Source organism: Thamnophis elegans, chromosome 1 (assembly GCF_009769535.1).
Source record: "Thamnophis elegans isolate rThaEle1 chromosome 1, rThaEle1.pri, whole genome shotgun sequence".
NCBI lineage: Eukaryota > Metazoa > Chordata > Lepidosauria > Squamata > Colubridae > Thamnophis > Thamnophis elegans.
The window spans coordinates 151,524,327-151,547,901 of record NC_045541.1 but is presented as its reverse complement, the minus strand read 5'-3'; the positions used below and the strand labels follow the sequence as shown (position 1 = coordinate 151,547,901).

The 23,575-nt window shown below is 38.5% G+C and overlaps 1 protein-coding gene across 2 annotated transcripts in view; it reads left to right on the top strand.

Annotated features, from left to right (window-relative positions):
* Positions 1-23,575, top strand: part of JAG2 (jagged canonical Notch ligand 2) — a 75,843-nt gene that overhangs the window by 21,805 nt on the left and 30,463 nt on the right. For both annotated transcript variants that reach the window (XM_032211381.1, XM_032211301.1), the window contains exons 3-5: positions 16,796-16,850; positions 19,291-19,545; positions 20,966-21,026. In XM_032211381.1, coding sequence (XP_032067272.1) covers positions 16,796-16,850; positions 19,291-19,545; positions 20,966-21,026 — 371 coding nt within the window. The remainder of the gene's footprint in view (positions 1-16,795; positions 16,851-19,290; positions 19,546-20,965; positions 21,027-23,575) is intronic.

Here is a 23,575-nt window from a genome sequence, read left to right as displayed (position 1 = left end):
GAGAACTGGACCAGGGCATCATGAGGCTGGGAGGCACTTAAGCGAGAGCAGAACAGCCGCTCGCGCAACCCCCCTCTCCAGCTGTGCAGAGCGCCACTCACGCATTTCAAAGGCGCCAAACCACAGGACCCAGCAGCTACAAACAGGCGCTCACACGGCTTGGCGATACCCCTAGGTCAGTGAATGGTGCTGTGCCTGGCTGGAAAGCGGGTTTGCCAGGTGGCTGCTTGTGAGCATGGTCGCTTCATGGCTGCTGTGTTGCAGCCGTTTGCCTCTGAAGCTGTGCCCGGTTCTTTGGGAGCCAGCTCGCAAGAGAGCAGCCGCCCGGCAACCCCCTCTACACCTGGGCACAGCACCACTCACCAACCTAGCGGTATGCTGAAGGCACCAAACAACGCAAATACCTTTGCCCTCTCCCCAGTTCCCGTGGCTTGGCACCTTTGGGATACCACTAGGTTGGTGAGCGGCGATCTGCCTGGCTGGAGGGGGGGATAGTCCAGCAGGCTTTTTAGTGGGGGAGGGCTTATATTTTTGCCCACCAGAAAAATGTGGCATGGCCTTATTATCAGGATATGCCATATTTTCAGGGAAACACGGTAGTAACTTCAGCGGACATGTGACTGTACTGGTTCTATTGGCTCCACAGGTGGTGCCATCTTGTTTTTTGTTTCTGCGCATGCACAGAAGCATTTTTTTACTACTGCTCCCGCACGCATAGTGCACATCAAGTGTGCAAAGCGTGTCCCTGAGTGAACTGGCAGTAAAAAAAATCCAGAACTCACTGTGGTTTAAACATTCTACTCCCCCTCTCCATCTGAAAGGAAGAGAAAGGGGATAAGATAGGAGAGGCTTCTGTGATACAAACCTGAGGGAGGGAAGGGAAAAGGAGAGGATTCATGGGGCCAACCTGAGGGAGAGAAAGGGATAAGATAGGAGAGGCCTCTGTGGGGCCAGCCTGAGGGAGAGAAGGGGAGAGGAGAGGCCAATTGTAACTACTCAGTGTTCAAGCTTTAAGTGTCAATTCATTAAGCCCAATAACATAGTTTCATAGCAAAGCACGGGTATCCAGCTACTAGTATTGATATAAACTGACCTTTAGCTTACTCCTTTTCTTGATTTTTGTAACTTGTCACCAGTTTCTTTAGCTTACTGTTTCTTCCTTTTGTGCACCCAAATAACTTCATAAAACCCCCAAAAGGTTAAGATGATGGCACCCATTTTTCTTCCAGCAATCTATTTAGAAACAAAACAGCAAAACCAGCAACCTTATTTACAAACAAAACAGGAAAAAGTCAGTCTCCTAATTTCTAGGCTAGTACCTCAATCACTACTACAAACTTTCTGTCTTATAAAATCATTTTATAAAATATAAACATCTGAATGGCTTTTTTAATCAGACATTATGAGAAATCCCATAGAGAAGATACAGGTTAATTTAAGTACATTTAAAGACATAAGTCATTCTCTTTGAACATTTCATCATAGCATGTCTTCCATCCTTGAGTTAACAAAAATTCTGGGATTGCTGAAGGTTGGGTCTGCTGAAGTAGGCTTGAGTTGGTTAGATGCAATTTTTATTGGTATTTTATCAATGCAGATACCTTTAGAAGAGATGAACAATGGGTGTTAAATCAAAACAAATCAGATTTATAATTAGTCCTGCAGTCAAAATTCCTGATGAAAGGATGCTTGTTCAGATACAGAAAAATGTAGCTTATCAAGGCCATTATTTAACTAATGGAAAGCTCTTTAATCTTTGTATTATAAGCTCTTTGGCAATTGTAACCAAAAACAGTATTTATTTCCTTTGTCCTTTTGTTGGTTTCTACACTATTGGTATGTAATTAAAATGAACATAAATATTGACAAAAAGAGAACCACTATGGTACATGATCATATGTGTTTGAACGTTTTGTTTCTAAACTTATCACTAAAATTTCATCTAGAAAATCATATGGGTATTTGACATACATGAAATAACTTGTTGATTAATTGCAATTTTAAACTAAATTAAAATGTAAACTACACATGCCAAAGTAATTATCCATTGAAGTTATATGCCGCCTTATGTGATTGAAAATCTTTTAGCAAAATCTAATAATTTCAGCTAATTTATAGTTGAAGATTAACAAATTTTAAATAGAGAGAATTTTGAAATAAATAAAACTCTAAGACGATAACTAAATGTAAAACTACTTTTAGCTGAAGGTATTCCACTCTGCTTTTGGCAAATTATACAGTCATGTGAAAAAGTACACTACATGTAAAGTTTGTTTTTTAATATATGTGGAAATACCAATATTTTATATTCATTCAAACAATATATAAAAGTAAAGGTAATATACATCCTTGACATTAATATCTAGTATTGTTCCTTTTGAGAAAAAGAACCTTAAGTAGATATTTTTTATAGCTGCCTACCAATTTCTGATATTAACAGGGAGGAATTTTTCCCCACTCCTTTATGTAGAATTTTTTCAGCTGTGCAATGTTTGAGGGGTTTCTTGAATACACAGTCTAGCCATTCCTTAGTGGATTTAATGGCATGTAAAGAGACATTGTCATGTAAGGTCTGCTTTTGGATGAGCTTCAATCTTCCGACAGGTGGTCTCACATTATCCTCGAGTACTCCCTGGAATAATGTGCTCTGGATAGTTGAGACAAAGATAGAGTTATCTGGCCACAGTATCAGAAGACATGTATTCAGTGTCGATTCTTATGATATTGAGCTGCCCAGGCTCTGATGTAGCAATGCATCCTCAAGCCATTACATTCCCACCACAATGCTTTACAGTTGGTATTAGATTCTCCTGGTAATATCGTGTTTCCACAAATATAAGTCTTATTTTCTTTTGACCCCCCAAAATAAGTTCTTGGTTTTATTTTGGGGGAGGTCTTATTTTTGAGGTACAGGAAGTGGTGAGTGTGGTCACCTCATGACTGCTGCTGTGTTGCAAATATTTTGGGGGAGGGCTTATTTTGGGGGAAGGGCTTATTTAAGTGTATGCGCTCAAAAGCCCAATTGGGCTTATTATCTGGGGAGGTCTTACTTTCAGGGAAACGGTATGTTTTCTTTGGTTTTTGTCAAACATATCTTATAGTACTGTGGCTAGATAACTCTTTGTCTCATATCTAGAGCATATTGTTCATTTTTTGCTTAGATATTATAAGCAAACTTTGATCTTTCTTGATGTTCTTTTTGGACAGCTAAGGTTTTCATACCTTCAATTTAGGAGTAATTTTTGTAGATTCTTTCTAATGGTAAACTCATACATTTTGACATCAGTAGTGGTGAGATCTATCTATAGATTATGTGATTAAATTCTGTTTTTCTAGAGATGACTTCTTCCATCTTTCATTTTGCTTTCTGGTGGAACTTCCAGGAATGTCCAGACCTATGGAAGTCTGTAGGAAGACCTGTAGTTGTTTGAAATCATGTCTACTTGTAGATTATTTTTCAGAGAATGAAAAGATTTGTGTTCAGTTGTTGGACATCTGTTACCTTTATTAAGATCTCAGAGAGCTCTTTTGATATAGGCTTGATGCTATGACACACTTCAAAAATAAAGATTAAATCAAGCTTTAATCAAGTGTTTGATTGCTGAATGAAAGTTGTGTTTTTACTATTTTTTCTTTGTTCACATACTGTTCTGTTTTTGATACTGCACCCCCCTCCCTTGTGGTTGTAAGCCGCCCTGAGTCCCCTCAGGGAAAAGGGCGGCATATAAATCCCAATAAACTCAAACTTAAACTCAAACTCAAGCTATAAATGTGAGAGATTTTCATCTTACAGCCTTTATAAAATTCTTTCAGGATTTCAAGCAGGCTCTGATTTCAAGGGAATAGGTAGTCCTGGTTTAGCAATCATGTTTGAGATGATGTTGGTTGATTCACTTAGATAAGAAGGGAAGGGAAATAATATTTGCATTCATTGGAAAAAAGATGTGGTGCTGGCAGCTAAAAAGGAAGCATATTCCTCATTGTGTGTCTGCTTACTCTCTTATGATCCTTTCTACTCCAGTCTCTGTGCCCTATGATGGTTGGGTAGGTAGGGTCAGACATAGGAGAGATTGCCTAGAGAGATTGCTTGGGGCTCCCTTGCTTGGGTAAGCAATCTTATAACTATGCAAGTGTGTGTGTGGGGGGGGGGAGACTGTAATGATTGTAATAGCAATGATGACTGCAGAGGTCACACATGAGATTGTGTTGCATTGCTTAGCAACAGAAATTCCAGTCCAAGTTACCATTATGTGACAATCACATGTATATCTGTTACCTGTATATCTACTTTAAAGTGTAATACCACCTTAACCTATTTTAAATAGGTTGCAGTCCTATTGATATATACTGTAATCACTGAGATCAGTGTCCATTTCTGATATTTCTAACCAATTTCATTATACATATGTTGTGCACTGACAATAAAGAATTATAATTACTAAAGGGGTAACCTTTGACTTATAACCACAGTTACGGCTTGAAAAATTATCATTAAGCAGTATGGTTATTTAGTGAGACATCACGTAACTATTTACGACCTTCCTTGCCATCTTCTCCATGACTCTGGCTACTGGAAGTCAGGTGGGAGGACCACAAATAGGGATTCTGTACTGATGTACATACATCTTGGTTGCCAAGTGCCTGAATTACAGATCTACAGAGGGCCTACAGAGTTTATCTACAGAGTTTAGATTTTGGGGGAAGAAGAATAAGAAAACAACCCCCATCTTGTAAAATCTGAACTAGTTACTTGGGCATGTTGAACCATTTAGTACTTAGCTATTTGTGCTCTATTGTAGCAATCTGGTTTGATTCCTTGATTTTATGTCCATATTTCCTGGAGGTGCTAAAACCAAAAGAACAATGGTAATATTTTTGTGCTGTGAGTAAAATTTAAGGGTGTTTTGGCACTCAGTTCATACTACAGGCCCTCGATTTACAATGGGTGATGGGTTTTCCATCACAAAGTGATGCATTTGTTAAGTGAGTTGCATCTGATTTTTTTTTTTTTTTGCCATCATTAAGCAAATCACACAGTTGTTAAGCTAATACAGCTTTCCCCATTGACTGCTTGTTGGAAGCCCCCTGAGAAGATTGTTATGATGGGCAATAAGTCTTCTCCTTCAGTACTTTCCTGATTACCCCTGGGATCAGTGGAAGGGATGAAAAGGCGTACAGGAGTCCATCATGTTAAGGATTGCAGCACCTTGAGCAACACTTGAACTCTGGCCGGTGAATGGCTCCTGCCTCCCCATTGGTAAGGGAGGAGGAACCACTGGAGTGACCTGAAGTGTAAGTGAGCGCATGGGACAACGGATGTGCAGGACACCATCTTGCCCAAGAGCTGAGAGAGGAGCACCAGAGACACTGAGCACTCCTGTATGATGTGACATGTCATTGTCATCTCTTTGACCCAGCTTGGCTCCTGCCTTGTCTCTCCAGCCTCTTCGCTTCTCCGTTTGGTCGCTGGGCGGCAGATCGAAAGCGGGAGCCAAGCTGGGTCATTCCTTCCAAGATGCAACTTTCCTATTGAATGACTCGCTGCCCTAGACTCGAGGAGACCCTCTGCAGTCCCTCTCGTCTTACCGGGATGCCAGCGAGAGTGTTGGGTTGAAGGAAGGAGGGATACACTCTCTCTTGCTCTCCTCTCCTATTATCGTGGAAGGCGTCTCACAAAAACTGCTGTGTGGCAGTTGGAAACTCTTGTGCGGTGTTTGTTGCCACGTGCACAGCTGCGCAGCTTAGAGGAAACATTGGATGAAGGATTGCCTCCTAAAATAAAATCATTTTTATGGCAGCAGTTGATAACTTTCATTGCTAATATATTAATGAATACATCAACAACATACACGTCTTACTACCCAAATTTTCTTAATAACATACTTTTGTTTTTATAAATCAACATGTTTTATTCAAAACTGAATCATATTTGTCAAGTATAGTGATGCTTAAAATTTGTGAAGTCTTTGGAATTTTCAATATTTCTGCATAAATATGGCTTAATGTGATCTATTCTCTACAAAGTTCTAAAGCTTATGATAAAAAAACCAATTAAATATATGAGTTAAAAAAGTTTATTTATTCATTGAGCTGGTCCTCAGTTAACAACTGCAATTGGGAGTAGCATCTTCATTGTTAAGTGTCATGGTCATTAATTGAAACATCACATGGCTGCACTGGACTCACAGCATATGTTTTGCTTTAATTAAGCAAGTTATAAGCAGTCATTAAATGCAGCATGGCATAATCATGACTTTGAGACTTACTGCCAGGTTTTCTATTGACTTTGCTCATAGAAAGCTGACTGTGAAGCTCACAAATGGTGAGCTCAACTTTTTCAGTGGCATACAGCAATTGCTAAAGCAAGGTATAGTTAACAAAGGACAACCTGTATTTGTATGTGGCAAAAAGTATGTGAATTTTTGTTTTCAGTAACTGGTTGCTGGGCCACGACTGCACCTAAACATTTCTGAGAACTGTTGACTGATAACTGCTGATTAGCGCTACACATTGTCTTAAAGGAATTTCTCTTGACCGAACAACTTCAGCTCCTTGCATGAACTGTCCACTTTAGGTCCTTCCACAACAGTTTTACAGGAATTAAGTAGGAAGGACTGAGTGAACAACTGAACCAATCCACCCATAGCAATAGCAGTAGCAATAGCAGTAGACTTATATACCGCTTCATAGGCCTTTCAGGCCTCTCTAAGCGGTTTACAGAGAGTCAGCATATTGCCCCCAACAATCTGGGTCCTCATTTTACCCACCTCGGAAGGATGGAAGGCTGAGTCAACCCTGAGCCGGTGAGATTTGAACCGCTGACCTGCTGATCTAGCAGTAGCCACCTGCAGGCTACTGCTGATCTAGCAGTAGCCTGCAGTGCTGCATTTAACCACTGCGCCATAGGGGTTCCTTAGAGGATAAACTTAATATGAATACCTCTGGTTCTAGTCTACCATCTTTAATATCTCCATATTTTAAAATCTGCTAATCAACAATCAATCCATGATCTTATACGATAAGTTTGCATATAGAATTATGACTCTTTATTATGCTTGATTCTCTGTTGGTGTTAAGTAGACATTATTATCTTAGATTTCCAGAAAACTTTTGATAAAGTCTAATCAAAGACTTCTTAGTCAGTTTAACAGCAATGGAATAAAAGGATAAGGTCCCCTTCTCGAAAAGTAACTGGCTAAAGAATAGAAAACAAAGAGTAGAAATAAATGAACATTTCCCACAATGAAGAGATGCATCCCCTCCAGGGATTTGTCAGTTAAGTGAATTACATGATTAATTGAATCTGGCTTCCTCCATTGACTTTTTCAGACATCGGCTGGGAAGTTTGCAAATGATTATGATCCCAAAATGCTACATCCATTGTAAATACATGCTAGTTGCCACATTATTCTGGGGATTATGTAGTAAATATGGAAATATTTACTAGTAGTAAATATGAGGACCAATTGTAAGTCACTTTTTCAGTGACGCAACTTCAAAGAATGGTTGTAAGTCGAGAACTACTTGTATATTCAGATAGAAGCCTCCTGGTTACATACCTGCATAGCTTCTGTTCAGATCAGTATTAAAAATTGAGCAGAAAAACTGTAAAAGGAAACATGTTTTGCAAAAGTACTTTCCAGGCAGAAATAAATTTGTCATCAAAAGTCAGATGAACCAATGATTCATCCCAAAAGGATAATTTCAGCCAATTCTTTAGATAACAGTTTTTTTTTTAATGTTTCAAAGGAACATTTTAATTGTACCAAAAGATCATCCTTTGGGGCAGAGCTAGAGATTTGCAATAAAATTCTGTTGTTTCAAGGCCTCCAACTTTTTTTATGGTATTATTTTTGCTAGTCTCAAAAGAGTATAATACCTGTGTTCTGAAGATGTAATGTTTTACCTTCAGGGTTGATGGAAGAAATATTTAACAGCATTCATTATGTGGAATGCTGTTGTTATATGTTCTGATCCTATTAGTATGTCAGCAGCACATGCCTTGTTCCATTGACCGCTTTGTGGTATGCCGTAGTGTGTTGAGATTCCAGTTTTTTCTCTTTTCTATCTGAATTGGTCTGATAATGGAATTTGCTTGCTGCTTATTTGCAAATTTCTCAGCAGAAATATCCAAAAATGTGCTGATGTTTGTTCAATCATTATTGTCATCAGAGGTTTTGAGCTACATGAGGCATTTTCCAAAAGAGCTCTGTCATTAGTGGTGGCATTATCCATAGGAATTAAGTAATTCATTTGTCTTTCTATTTGTTTTAACATATGTATCATAATGATAGCAATAGCAGTTAGACTTATATACTGCTTCATAGGGCTTTCAGCCCTCTCTAAGCGGTTTACAGAGTCAGCATATCGCCCCACAATCTGGGTCCTGTTCTATTTTTCATTTGGGCTTCAACTGTAAATTAGTTAGTGATAATATGATTGGCAAGAAACCATCACCAACATTGGAATTTGGACTCATTTTTCTTTTCTATTGCCAATACCCACTCCTCAGTTCTCACAAAAATGTAATTAGGATGCAAGCGTACACAACAGATGCAAATGTATACCTTATATGAACATGCTCAGAACTTTTTAGTTCTAATGCTAAAATGGGATGGATGCCTGTATCCTGTTGTAGATCAACACTCTTATCCAGTTTATAAATGCCCTCCAGTTTTGAATAATAACTTCTATCTTCCTTTGTCTTACAAATATCTGAAACTGTTTGCTGTTGCAGAAGTACAGCATTGCCATGAGTCTTTACCAGTGGTGGGTTCCTAACCGGTTTACTACTGGTTTACTGAGAGGATGTTTCGCACATGCGCTGCTCGCTTCTCTCCTTCCCAATCTTCTGGTAGTTCCCTTGTATTCCAGGAGCTCTGAAAGATTTGGTTTTGAGACACACCTGCCAGTTTCTTCTAAACCCTGAGAATGTAATCCATCTGTTCCTGGCAATTTGTACTTGTCAGAATGGATGGGTATTTTCTTACCATATTCTTGCATATTTTGACTTGCATTCTTACTCCGTCTTCTACAGTGATGCTTTTGATAGGCTGGATTATTATTTTCTTTCTTTTGTGTGAAGACAGATTAATTAGATTAATGCTAAATTAAGCCCATTGTTGCTCTGCAATTAGGCCCTAGTGGGACATTTATATACAATCAGTGTGACATATCTGTTAATGAAAAGTAGCCATCTGACCAATTATTTTGGCCTGTATAAATGATTTCCAAATGGCTAGTATTATGCATAGTATCTGCCCTTAGTATACAGTGATACAAGGTAGAATATCTTCATTATAGTATCCTGCTTACCCATTGAAGAAACTAAACACCTGGGCTAATAGTTTAAGCTTCAGGGAGAGTTTGTAAAGACCAGAAGACATAAAATTAATGACATTAAAATATTCTATTGTTTTAGAAGTCAAAGAATATATGTGCTGTCTTGGAAGTGAGTTTATATAAATATACCTTTTAATTAAAAATAATTTGGTCTGTGAAGTGTTATATTGTTTTATATAAGCAGTGAAGTTTTGTTTAAGAAAACAAATAAGAAATGGGTAGACTACATGTAATCTTCCAAGAGATTTTTTTGCAGTCAATTTTTATGCCTTTCTTTACAGCAAGTAAAATAATTGAATTGGACCCTAAAGGTTTGACATTTAGAAACAACAACAACCCCAACCCATCCTTTTGAATAGCATTTCATCATTATTACCATCCGCAGTTCTTATCTTCTGGAAATATTTATTTAGAAAGAAAATGGCTTCTAGCAGGAAATTGGCTATGTTGCTGTGATTCATACATGGGTTATGCAATTACACCAAGCCCATTCAGAACTTGTTGTTTGGCTGTCCTGTAGTATAAACCATACAACTAAACAGCTCTTACTAAACTATAATATTTGTAAGTTTTTGTTAAACTGTCACCATTATTCTTGTTTTCAAGCCAAATTTGGGAGCATGCTCTCCAAAAAACTATAATGCCATTATAACTCCCTCGTCATCTAACTTTCCTACTATATCTGGTGGTTTTTCATCTCTTGGGGAGAGTGATAAAAGATTCTTTTATCTGCAGGGAGTCCTCAAATTTCTGTTGTGTCATTATTGGCACAAGAGACATGCCTCACCTAGTTCCAACCAGGAGCATGATACAAGCCTTGTTACCTCCAACAGACTCATTAGTCATTGTCTTGCTAATGAAACGGTAGTTTACTTATATTCTACAAGACAAATAACAAAGGTTTGGACAGAAGCCAAGAGAACTTGGAGAGAGGCAGTTAATAAATTAAGAAGAGGGAAAAGAAAGGGAAAGAACAGTATGTAGACAACAGAAATTATTGACCCCTGTAACAAAATGAACAATCAATACAATATAATACAATAGCAGAGTTGGAAGGGACCTTGGAGGTCTTCTAGTCCAACCCCCTGCCTAGGCAGGAAACCCTATACCGTTTCAGACAAATGGCTATCCAACATCATCTTAAAGACTTACAGTGTTGGGGCATTCACAACTTCTGGAGGCAAGTCTGAAAGCATTACATTCTGTCTAAACAGTCAAACAATTTGCATATTATCTTTTCATGAAATGCTATTGTTAATTTTTTTGTTTATAAACAGCTGCTCTTTGGAGTAAATGAAAGACAACCTATTCCCCACCGCCACAATAGAATTCCATGCTCTCAGGAAAAAAGTTAATAACACAAAAGGGAACATGAGGTTAAGAATTGTTGCATCTTATTATTTAAGGATAGTAAGTTTATCAATAATATTTATCTTCAAGCACACTTATGCTACTTCTGACAAAACAATTATTTATTCAGTTCTTTGAAAAGGACAAATGTGCAGAATAAGGCCACAGGCAGCTGTGCTAGCTTCAAACTAAGACTCTTATAACCAAGTCCTTCTGAAATGAAGAAGGCCTGACTGGGGCATGAATAGAGATCATCTCCAGGGTATAGGAACAGCCTTGATAGCATGTGCAAAAGGTGGCATGAAGAAGGCCCAAGCTGGTACAGCAGTGACATTTGATGGTGGTGGCAGGTGCAACTGACGGCAGCTGTTAGACAGACAGACAGACAGACATAAATGCTGGTGAGCCTGAATTTTGTTTATGCAATAGCAGGAGTGATGTAAGAGCCAGAACTTCAAGGATAATTCATAAGTCCCTTCATTTAGTATCATACCATAATTTCAAACTATCAGTGAACAAATGGAGGTTAAAGCAAGGACTGCCTGCATTGTTTCTCCCTTCAGTCTTTTCTTTTGTAACTTAAATATTTCTATCCCTTTTCTCTGAGCTTAATTTTCAAATGCTTTATCAGGTTATCTTCTAAATGAAGCTTCTTCATGTAACTTTTAAAATTCAGTGCCCAGTGCTAGGCTGGTACTTAAAGAGCAGTCCAATGTAGTGGAGAATGCAGTGGTCAGAATTTTGTCATTTACTGTGAATTATAGTTCCAGCATCAAAAGAATGATAGCTAACTACTTTTAAACATTCAGCAATTCGATAAACATTGAATGTTTTTCTATTGTTGTTCGTGTTAAATTAATTCAGTATTTTAAGGAATAAAATATATATCTGACATTGCTTGGAACTTGAAGCCATTGGTTGGACAAAATAGGATGCTGTTAATTCTCCTGTATGCTGCTTGGAGAATCCAAGCTTGGGTTCAATTTCTGTCGATCTGCCCAGTAATTGAGGTTTTTTTAAGAGCATTGGCCACGCCTCCTTAGCTCAACTGCTTTCAGTTTTTCAATTCAGTCAAGCCCATAAAGTGTGATTATATTCTCTGCTCAATCAACTAAGCAGAAAAACAGAACTCTTCATCTTGTCTTCTTCAAGCAGCTCATACCATCTGCTGTTTGGGGTTTTTGCAGGGCTTGTAGCTGCTTTGCAGCTGGCTGAGAGCCTCTCCTCCAATTTAACAGCTCCTCAACATCGGTGGCTGCTCTCACATCTTCAGCCCTCAGATCTGATGGAGGTATGAAGGTGGAAGACAAGAAGGCCTTGGCCTGGGCAATCAAGACGGCTACCTCGGCTTCATTTTTTAATAGGACTACTCTCCTCTGGCTTCACCAACCTCTAGTCAAAATTCCCCCTGAGGATACTAGGCTCTGCCAAGATATAAAGAAGCTGGCAGCAGTGACAGAGTATTTTTCGGAGGAATTCGCAGGATGAGCCAGGATTGGGTATTGTCATGTCCAATTGGCCTCGAGACAGAGTTAAATTGAAGCCACGCCTCTGTGCTCCTTGCTTCTGGCCCCAGTTTCACTCTGTCTGGCCTAAGAGAGACTGTTGCTTTTGGCTCCTCCATATCCAAAATCCAATCCAGACCCATCCTGCTTCAATTCCCTCCCTACCTTCTCTCACCTGCTCCCATCTGCCTCCCTGAAGTCTTCCCCGGGTGTGGCTGCTCCTGGCTGCCAGTAAGAGACCTGCATTTTCGTGAGGGGGCTGTTGTTGAGGACGGACGCCATTACATCGGCCAGTTTGACCTCGTGTTATTGCCGCTTTGCTGGGGATGGGATAGAGGCTTCAGTGGAGCCTCACAGCCAATTTGCTTGCCTTGGGGGCATCTTTTACAGCAGCAGCGGGCTCCACCGCCCCCCGGATGGACCAGAATTCATCCGGATCATCGCGGGATGCTTGGAGAAGCACGGAGAGCCACGTGGCACCGGCAGCAGCAGCAGCCAGAAAAGCCTAGAAAGGGGCTGAAAAGGTCTACCAGTAGCTTCTTTAATCTTGTGGAGACCATGAGTGCATTGGATTGACTCGTGATACTGGGGCCAGGAGCAAGGAGCACAGAGGTTGTTCATGGATGCACTTTGCTAATTTTCTCTCTGTTTGTCCTATATAGTGGCTGTTGCAATGCTTACACTCTATTTTGTAGATGATTCCTCGGTTTTCTTTTTTCTTCTTGGGTTGCTGGGTCTTTTAGTTTACTTGGGATGTTTTGGAGACTTTAGTTGGTTTGTGTGCTATGCTGATGCCATGTGTTGCAATAGTCTGTTGGTGGTTTCTGAATACTTTTGATTAATGGTAGTGTTGTCTTTTTCACAGCTTGTGTTGGTTGTGCTGTGTTGGGTTCAGTGGTTAGGCACTTTTTGGCGAAGTTGCATGGATATCCATTTTGGTGGAAAATGTTGTATAGATGCTCTTTTCCCTTTTTTTACTATTCAGGGTTACTGCAGTGTGTTTGTACTCTCTAAATTGTGTTCTTACACAGCCTCTCTTGTAGGAAGTTGGGTTGTTACCTTGCTAGTGGATCACTTGGTTGGTGTGGATGATTTTATGATAAACTTGTGTTTCTAATTGCCACTACTGCCTGTGCTGTTGATATGCAGAAAGGATTATCATGTTAGCTATTTTCTTTTACCCTAGTAAATTTTATTCCTTTGAAGATGTTGATAGTTTCGTATATGTTCTATAGTTGGTCCTTTTTTATTATGACAAAAGTGTCACATACACACTTTGGATCTATACTTTGGGTTGTATGTATGTATTAAGAGTCCTGTCGATTCCAGGCATTGCATTATAGTCTCGAAAACAAGAACACATGAATGCAATTGTCTTGATCCAATACAAATAGCAATAGCATTTAGACTTGTAGACCGCTTCACAGTGCTTTACAACCTTCTCTAAGCAGTTTACAGAGTCAGCAGATTGCCCCCAATAATCTGAGTCAATAATCTGCAGCTGTTCTTCACATGTTTTAGTCTCCAGTCCCCTAATCATATTTGTTGCTTTTCTCTGTTCTCTTTCTAGAATCACATCTTTTTTATATATATCGTGGCAACAAAAACTGGGTGCAATATTCCAAGTGTGATCTTACTGAATTTTAAAAGTCATGCTAACGCTTCCTGTGATCTTGATTCTATCCCTCTGTTAATGCAGCCTAGGACTGTGTTAGATTTTTGGTTGCTGCAGCACACTGCTGACTCATATTTAAGTGATTGTCTACTAGGACTCCAAGATTCATTTCACAGTTACTAGTGCCATCTATTCTCTACCATGCATTTTGTTTTTCTTCCCTAAGGTAGATCCTTACTTTTATCACCACTGGATTTCATTTTGTTGGATAGGGTCATGTTCAAGTCTGTCAAGATCATTCTGGATCTTGAACCTATCTTATGGGGGGTAGATTATTCCTACAGCTTGGTATCGTCTGCAAATGTGCTACTGCAAGCCAGTAGTAATTTTTCAGCTAGTGCGTTAGCTTTCCCTCCCAATTTCATAATATCTACAACCTTTATATGTATCCTTCAGCTGCCTCATCATTGATAAAAATATTCAATGGCATGGAGCCTAGACATAGGCAGTACCCAGTAGCAGCACACAAATCCCTCCAAGTCTATTTGGAACCTTTAATCAGCACTCTTTCAGTACAGTTGTTCTGTCAACTATGAGTCTTCATTATCATTGAAAGTGTGACATCCAGAGGAGGAGGAACTGATAAAAATTGGGATCTGCATATGAGGATTCAGAAGAATGAATTTTGGATTTGGATTGGATTTATTAAATTTATAGGCCACCCAATCCTGAAGGACTCCGGGCGGCTTACAGAAAATAGATTTTAAAAAGAAGAGTTAAAAACAAACAGAGGAAAACAGGTTAAAAGAAACACATCATGCACCCAGTCTAATCGGGGCTGGACCTCAGTCAAGAGGTCAACAGCCCCAGGCCTGCCGGAATAGCCAGGTTTTGATAGCCTTTCGGAAGGCCATGAGAGTGGGTAGGGTCCGGATCTCTGGGGGTAGTTCATTCCATAGGGTCGGAGCGGCTACAGAGAAGGCCCTCCCCCGGGGAGCCGCCAGCCAACATTGTCTGGCTGATGGCACCTGGAGAAGGCCCACCCTGTGCGATCTTATCAGTCGTTGGAAGGTGTGTGGTAGATTAATTTGCCCAAGGGAATGTAGCATGGATGTAATGACTACATATTCTTTAGGAGAGACATGTGCAGGAATCATGGGAGCTTCTACAAAGAGCATTCTAGAACATAACATGTAACTGTCAACAAGCTATATAACCTATTTCTATTTCCATGTGCATTTAAAACGCCCCATTTTACACCAGATGATTTCAAATTCATACTTTCTGACCTGCACTTTTCTGTATTAGTTTCTCAAATACACATTATTCATTCATTTGTGATTTCAATTTAATCTCTTATATTTTAGGTCAGAATATTCCATCCTCTGTAGTCATCAGATGATCTCATAGACACTGACTTTGAGTGCCCAGCTTGGTCAGTTGGGACTTTTTCTCTTGCCACAAAGCAATCAAAATCTAATTTTATCCCAAGTCTGCTCAGGTCATTCCATACAAACTAGGATCTTTTAATTGGAGATTATTTTTAGCCAACAAAAAGAATTGAAGGTAGACTATGGCAAACTTTAATCTTTTATTTCTCTAATTTCAAAACAGAAAAAAAAGGATTTTTAGACCTGAGCCTACCCCAATTTACTTAATCAAGTCTTCTCATTGACTTTTGACAACATTTTTCTTTAAAGTATAGTCTATATATTCTAAAGAGTATGTAGTGGTGGTTTTCTTTTTTCTGTGGTGGTTTTTTTTTCTTATATTCCTGGACAATTTTCTCCTCTTAAGTCATCAACATTGTAGACAAATTAGAATAATGAAGAGTTTATATTTGAGTTTGAAAAACTTTAAATGAGTGTTCCTGTGGGATTACTTCTTCAAACAGAAATGGTGCCCTCATACACAGCATTGAAAGTGCAAGGAGTTTGCTATTATATTGTAATTCCAATTAATATGAATAAAATACTTGAGACAGGCAGAATTGGTTTTATTTGCTTTGTGGTTATTATTCAGATAGCAGCTGCTTAACAATCTTTTTAATATTTGTCACCCAAAATCGCTAATGATTTGGGGGATCTAAATTATAAATACAACAATCAATCAATAAAGCTAGAAAAATGTTATTGTTTCCCTCCCTCAGCTTCAGAACTGAAAAATCCCTTTCTCCTATGTTGGTAGAGACAGCATCCATGCATGGGTTATCCTCATGTGTCATCCAATGGAACTGAGTCTGCAAAGTTTAAGTCCTGCCTCTTCCTGAAAGAATTCAGCTACCCAGTTCTCCAATAAACCAACTTGTTACAGGCTACTATATAACTGAAAAATAATGTGCCATCGTTTTAAGAATTGAGTTATTTTTAATGAAGGGATTCCTAAAAGCAATGGAATCTTTTTTTTCTTCAGATTCTTTTTTATTTTCAGAATCCCCAAAATAGAGGAGTTTTTTTCATGAATAAGAGAGAGATGTTCTAGTATTTTCCAGATTATTTCTTCCAAAACATCGTTGAAGCTTGAACAATCCTAAAATATCTGGTTAGGTATAGATTACATATGCAAAACATTGAGAACTTACCTACTCTAGTAAAGCCTCCTTTCTACAATCTAACATTTTGTTTAACCTAGAATTACTTTACAATTATTTTAAAATTACATTTATAATTAGTTATTTAAAAAACCAATTATACAAGTACAATCTTGGGGAAATTTTCTTAAATAGTACCTTTGATAGTAGTGATTGGATTTTTGAATAGCAAGTATTATCTGCCACCAGATATTTCTTGACTAAGTCTTTTAAATTTGCTTTGCAACAGGTCAGATCACTGCATAAATGAATTAAATCTTTCTGGAAGAAACAAGCAGTTGGTTTGGAATACATGATGCTAATGTTAAATCTGATTCTTCTTGTATGTCACTTTCACAGGATTCTGATATTGATTTAGCCTTTCCAGTAACTGATTTGTATGCTTTGTTTCAGAGGTCATTCACATTAATAATAGAAGCCTGGGACTGGGATAATGAAACAAAAGCTGGTGAGTATATTCTTAAAGAATTTGAACTCTCAGAGCTGACAGTTATGAGGAAATAGACATTTTGTAGGAAACATTTTGAATTTACAACAACAGATAAAATTAAAACAGAAAAAAATGTTTATATATTCCTTCTGTACACTGAATGTTAAATTAGGAATATTAATTAATATGAGGATTAAGAGACATAATCAGTCTAACCTGTATTTTGTATTCTCAGAGATATATACAGATAGATTCTGAAATATGCAAAAAGTATATGAAAAATATATACTCAACAGTAATTCTGGTAGTACTCTTCTGAGCTGTTATAACTACTGATATCACATCTGAATCATTACTCTATAGCAGTGATGGCAAACCTTTTTTGGCTGCCTGCCAAAAGTGGGGGGAGCACACTGGGGTCGTGAGCCACCCACACCCATAATGCTATGAGCGTACGCCTCCCCCAGTGTGCATGCATGCGCATGATCAGTGACAACCCCCCCTGCTTTTGCCATGGTTTTTTCACCTTCCCCAGGCTCCAGAGGCTTTCTAGGAGCTGGGGAGGGGGAGGGCAAAAAACAGACCTACGGGGAACCTGCAAGTTTGGGAATGGTGACTTCCGGTTTGTCCTTAGGGCTGATTTTCAACTTCAGGAGACTTCCCTCCTGAAGAGAGGGCCAAGGTGGCGCAGAGGTTAAATGCAGCACTGCAGGCTACTGCTAGATCAGCAGGTCAGCGGTTCAAATCTCACCGGCTCAGGGTTGACTCAGCCTTCCATCCTTCCGAGGTGGGTAAAATGAGGACCCAGATTGTTGGGGGCAATATGCTGACTCTCTGTAAACCGCTTAGAGAGGCCTGAAAGGCCTATGAAGCGGTATATAAGTCTACTGCTATTGCTATTGCTATTCCCTGAAGGCTCTGGAGGTCGAAAATTGGCCATACGGGGAACCCGGAAGTCACTTCCGGTTTGTTCGTAGGGCCAGTTTTTGCCCCCTTCAGAGAAGCCTCCTGAAGGCCCCTGAAGTCTCCGGAGGTCGAAAATCAGCCCTATGGACAAACCGGAAGGCTTCCCTGAAGGCTCCGGAGGGCAAAAACCGGCCCTACGAGCAAACTAGAAGTGACTTCCGAGTTCCCCATAGGGCAGATGTTTGACCTCCGGAGCCTTCAGGGGCCTTCAGGAGGCTTCCCTGAAGGCTCCAGAGAATGAAAAACAGCCCTATGAGCAAACTGGAAGTGACTTTCGGTTTGTCCGTAGGGCCATTTTTTTGCCCTCTGGAGTCTTCAGGGAAGCCTTCCGATTTGTCCGTAGGGCTGATTTTCGACCTCCGGAGACTTGAAGGCTCCAGAGGGCGAAAAATGGTCCTATGAGCAAACAGTAAGTCTGTTCTCGAACTTCCTGTTTGCCTGTATGGACGGTTTTTCACACTTTGGAGGCTTCAGGGAACCCTTCGGAGGGCGAAAAATGGCCTCAAAAGAACATGATCGCTGGCCAGCTGACAGGGCAACATCTCTCATGCCCTGACAAATGGCTCCGCCATAGGTTTACCATCACAGCTCTATAGTAATAGAGTTATTATAATATTTGACCTTTATCTTTTGTATATATTTATAAAGTCACCTGTAAGCTTCCATATAGTTCATAATATTTTTGGCTAATGATTTCTTTTAGTATCTTAGATATTTGAAGACATAAATATGCTAACTTGTCTTTGGTGTTTGAATAAAAAAATCTAAATACATTTCTTCCCAGGAAATAAAAAATATAATAGCAGACATCAGGGATCTCAAACTCAAAAGAATAGTACAATACGCCAAATAAATCTCTGGAAGCTTTGAGGTAACTTGAAGAAGCATTGAGGAAACTTGAGGAAATATTTCATAATGTAGTAGAGATACTTTTTCCACAAGATTCCCCCTCCCCCAGGCCTTTACATTGCTAATTTCTGTATAAAAAGCAATGGGAATTCAATGCAAGTACTGAACTCTATAGTACTTTGTTTTAAACCCCAACATAAATTCTACAATCTTCCCAATTTATTGAAAAATATGGGATGACAGGCAAAACACTAGTGCAACAAGAGAAGATTGAACCACAATTTTACCCTTCTGTATTGGGGGTATGCAGGAATCTTGTACTGTATTTCATTTGCCATTGGTTACTTTATTTATTTGTTTTTCGTGTGTGACCTTTTTCTTTTCTGAAAATAGGAATCCCTTTCTAACCAGCAGCAGCTTCCCTGCACCCTTAACAACATGATTTCCTTCATTTTTAAGAATAATTTGCTTTCTAAAACAAGTAGAAACCTAGAAAGGCTTTACTGTACATTCTTAAATGGGTGTGCTAACATTTTCTGGACTTCTGGCCACATTTTTTCCCTTTTGCAACTATATTGCTCTCCTTTGCTAACATGCTCTATATTAAAGTGTTTATTTAAATTCTTCATCTTTCCATTTTTAGATGACAAATTATTAATTGACAGAGTATCATCTGCTGGTATGATCAACCCAGAAGATAGATGGACAACACTACAGTTGAATGGCCATGTTGCTCATTTTGAAGCACAAATAAGAGTGAAGTGTGATGAAAACTATTATGGACCACAGTGCAATAAATTTTGTGGCCCGCGTGATGACTTTGTGGGCCATTACACATGTGACCAAAATGGAAATAAGGCTTGTATGGAAGGCTGGATAGGTGATGAATGTAAACAAGGTACTGTATTTCTCATGTTTATAATGCAACAGTTATATTGGAATTGTGATGTGTTTTTATGGCAAAAGAGAAGTGGCTACACTAAGAATTTTGACTACTCCCCAAGCCTAATTTTGTATTAGATACACTTGTGATGCAAACTTTTCATTTTAAGTGGCACTATTACCTTTGTTTTTTATTTATACACACATGTATGTTACCCCCCATCCCTAGAGTAGATGTATTAAGCCTTTGGCATACATAACTGATAACAAAGTTCATATCATCAAGCCATCTACTGCAGCATTTGAAGATCATAAATAAATAAATAGTTGTTCTTCTCCAGCATAGAATATCAGTGCACTATTATTAGCCTAGTACTTTATGCTGATGCCATATTTGAATTAGGCAGGACCTTTAATCCATATGTTGTCTATTCCAATTAACACTTGACTCTTAAGTTTTGGAGTCCTTTCTAAGTGGATAAAAGACAGGAGCTGAACTTTATAACTTCTGCAAGCAAAATAATGTTCATCATTGAATTATGCCTCCTCTAAAATAGCTAATATGATTTTGTCTATTAGAGATACTCTATTGAATCAGTAAGTCTTTAAAAAGCACATAATCACAAAATGTTTTAACCATAGAAGCTCTTGAACCAACTTCAGTGAAGCTCATTATTTATTAAAATGTTTTTTATTCAACATTTCTTTTGAAATATTCAAGAATATACATTGTTTATCATAATCGGCAAGCTATAATGATCACTATTCACAGAACTTATATTTAAGTGGGGTTTACCTGTGATTTGCTTTCTTATCCAGATAAACTCAAGTATTACCATCTTTCAAGTATATTAAGAAATTAGACTATTCTAGAAACTGCTTTTGACAAGAGTGAGCTTGTGTTTTGAAAGCTGACCATAATGCAGTTGTTTTATTTGTCTATGGTGCACAGTTAAAACACTAAGAAAATATTTGTCTGCAATGGTATAGGATCTCCTTCTTGATGGGAGGTTGGACTAGAAGACCTCCAAGGTCTCTTCCAACGGTGTTATTCTATTTTGTTCTGTTCATCATTTTAAAGAACTTAATGTGCATCCATTCCAAAATTAGAATGTTGGCAGAGCATCTGAGATATTATATTTATATCTTGTAAGAATAGCCTTTGGACAGGATACTTTTATAATGCTTTATGTTTCCTCTGTATCTTTTTGTGTTTCCTGAAATAGATATTTTTAGACAGGAAAAATCACAAAAAACTATTTGGTTTTTTGTATACAGGAGGTTATGGATATGATCATTGTGACTGATAGTTTTAGCTAAAACGTAAACTTTTTCTTAAAACTATCAGTGCATAAAATGGTAGTATCATTTAATTACAGTAATCACTTTTTCTAAAGAGTTGGTTCTAACTGATATTTAATTCTTTCTTTTCATAGCTGTATGTAAGCAAGGATGTAATTTAATCCGTGGAGGATGCAGTGTACCTGGGGAGTGCAAGTAAGCTTGTTTATTTACTTACTTACTCTGAGTGGCATAGAACTCCCCAATATGTAATTCAGATTCAAATCATGCAATGTTAAAAAATAACTAGAAACATTCCTATGGAATCAGGAATAAAAACATTTAACAATTTTGAAGAATCCAAGCTCATGACTGAAAGACAATTATAGCAAACCAGCTTCCCTGGCTTGATAGAACAACAAAGTTTTCACCAGTTTCCTAGAAACCAGAGGGAAGGGGCAAATTACACAATTGGGCAGAAGGTGCTGTTTCATAGGAGTGGGATGACAACTTAAAAGGAGTGCTTCTGTTGCCCTTAAGATAACAATTTCTAATAAATGGAAATACAACAAGCCTACCCAACTTGATCTTAACAGGCAGGACAAAGGTGCTCCCTTAGACATGCAAACCCTGTAGATATCTTATAAGGATAAGGACTTTGCAGCCATTCTGTGAATTGCATCTGGAAGCTAACTATCAACAGGTACAGTTCTTAGACTAGAATTCTTATGTGGATATTTTGAGATGAACCTATTATTAACTGAGTGGCTTCATTTTAGTTCATTCTTTGGAAGTCTAGCCCCATGTCAAGTGCATTACAACAGCCAAATCAATAAGTAACAGGCTTACAGTGAACAATGATGGTTGTTCCAACAGAATTTACTGTTGAATGCATAAAAGATGGATCTTGCAAATAACCTCTTGACCACAGCTGTGCCTGCTCTCCCTAAACTGCAAACCAGCGCTGCCTGAGGCAGTAGAACTCTGCTTAGAGTTAATAATGGAACCTCATTGAAAACATCTTCCTTGGATTGAGTCTCTACCTGATTCCATCCAGACTCAGACAACCTCCCAGTGCCTGAGCAATATTTCAAAAGCATCAACTACTCAATGAGGGGTCAAAATACAACATTGAATATCATCTGTCTACCGATGTAACGTTACCCCATGCTACTGGAGAATCTCACTAATGTCATTTAGATGCTAAATTAAAAGTGGGAGAGCATCAAGCCCTGCAGGACTCTACATTAAGAAGTCTACGATTCAATCTCCTTCACCAGCCCCAACCCAGAATTGTGATTTCAGGAAGGGGGAGAAATATTATAATTCAGTTGGCCATTGTAACCTTTGAATATGGTTCAGAAGGCTATTGCATTCTATGGCACTGAAAACTACTTCCTCCAAGATTCTCCATAATTGCAGCTCAGGTTTTTTCCCCATAATTTTCTCCCAATGGGAGGGTTGGAGATTATTATTGTCCAGCATATCTTGATCAAATGGTAGATTCTGGGGAGAGGACTCACTATCTCTCTTTCAAAAAGGGGGGGAATACTACTCTCAGTATGAAGTTCATGCTGATATGTATTAGATTATAGAACACTTTCTAGATTTCTGCAGGAACCACGTAAATGTATAAAGAACTGGGGTTTTTTTATTCCACATCATGTAGATTATAAAGATAGTTCATATTGCACTATACATGTATCTTAAGAGAGAGAGGATTCACATCTTGTTCATTCTCAATTCAGTTTTCATTCAAGGACCTCACATTTATTAGATAAGAAGCTAGATAAAAAGCAGTTGACAAAAGCTTTCAGTTTTTTAATCACATTATCAAGTAGCAAAGCTATTGAGTTAAAAATTAAGATAAGCTTAATTAAGACAAGATAGCTTATGGTAGTGATTCCTATGAAGTAGGTTGTAACTCGAGATGCAAACAAAAAAGATCAAAATATTGAGATTACTTGGAAATATTTAGCAATAGCAATAGTTAGGCTTATATACCGCTTCATAGGGCTTTCAGCCCTCTCTAAGCGGTTTACAGAGTCAGCATATTGCCCCCAACAACAATCTGGGTCCTCATTTTACCCACCTCGGAAGGATGGAAGGCTGAGTCAACCTTGAGCCTGGTGGGATTTGAACAGCCAAACTGCTGAACTGCAGTGCTGCATTTAACCACTGCGCCACCTCAGCTCATTTAGTTTTTAGCTCTAGGTGTATTAATTTGCTTGCTCTATATATGTAAATGAAACACTGCACTTGAATACAAGAGTGAGAACAAAGTTGCTCATAAGTTCTCACCAGTAGTGGTGTACAGTTTCCTTCCTAAGCACAGGGTTGGACTAGAAGACCTCCAAGGTCCCTTCCAACTCTGTTATTCCTATTCTGTTCTATTCTATTAGTTTTCTCCGTTGCTCTAAATTTTATTTCATTTTATTTTATCTGAAGGCTGTCCTAAATGCTCTATTTGAGCAGACAGATGGTATATAACACTATTTTAATTTGTATAATTGACAACAATGTCTATATTTGAAAATATAAAAATATGTGCCTAATTTATTGCTAGTTGCTTGCAATACAATTTTGAAAAGTATCATCATTTGAAAAATAGAAACAATTTCTCAAATTCAGAGCTTTGTCTAGCAATTAAGCATCTTCCCCACAAAATTGCTAAATCCCCATAAAAATGCATATAAACAATGGTTTGGCAGTTAAAGAGTTAGATAGCAGAAGGAGATCCAGTTTCCTTAGCCATGGAGACTCAC